This window comes from Eimeria mitis, genomic scaffold (assembly GCF_000499745.2).
Source record: "Eimeria mitis Houghton genomic scaffold, Emh_scaff6667, whole genome shotgun sequence".
Classification (NCBI taxonomy): domain Eukaryota; phylum Apicomplexa; class Conoidasida; order Eucoccidiorida; family Eimeriidae; genus Eimeria; species Eimeria mitis.
Window position 1 is genome coordinate 1 of NW_013574802.1, and position 374 is coordinate 374.

A 374-nucleotide genomic window follows, 5' to 3' on the forward strand; every position below is an offset into this window, starting at 1 on the left:
GTTTGCTTTCTGACGCTGCCTAGAGAATGACGAAAGAAGTGAGCAGAAATAAAGCAGTAGCAAGGAGAGCGGACTGCGTTGAGGCAGAAGCAGAGCTTTCTATGGCCTCCTTGATGTTCGCCCAAATCTCCTCGCTGTGCAGAAGCCCGCACACAACGCAAGTGAGGAATAAACTGTACGACAGCCAGGATGCCCTACATCTCAGGAAGAAGAGCAGAAAATGTCAACCGTGGAAATCCAATGGAATCAGTAGTAAAGATTAAGCACACGAACAAAGGCAAGAAACTCGGGGAACCGACAATACAGGGAGGTTCGTTCATGGACGTGTAAAGAAATACAAAGGACCAGTACTCATATCACGGGTGCCGAATACT

The 374-nt window shown here is 47.9% G+C and overlaps 1 protein-coding gene across 1 annotated transcript in view; it reads right to left on the reverse strand.

The window, feature by feature from the left end:
* Window positions 1–19: 19 nt before the first annotated feature.
* Window positions 20–374, reverse strand: part of EMH_0088530 (SAG family member) — a gene marked incomplete at both ends in the record, with an annotated part of 2,523 nt that continues 2,168 nt past the window's right edge. Inside the window, one exon of the mRNA XM_013501311.1 lies at window positions 20–134. Within this exon, the coding sequence (XP_013356765.1) occupies window positions 20–134 (115 nt within the window). The remainder of the gene's footprint in view (window positions 135–374) is intronic.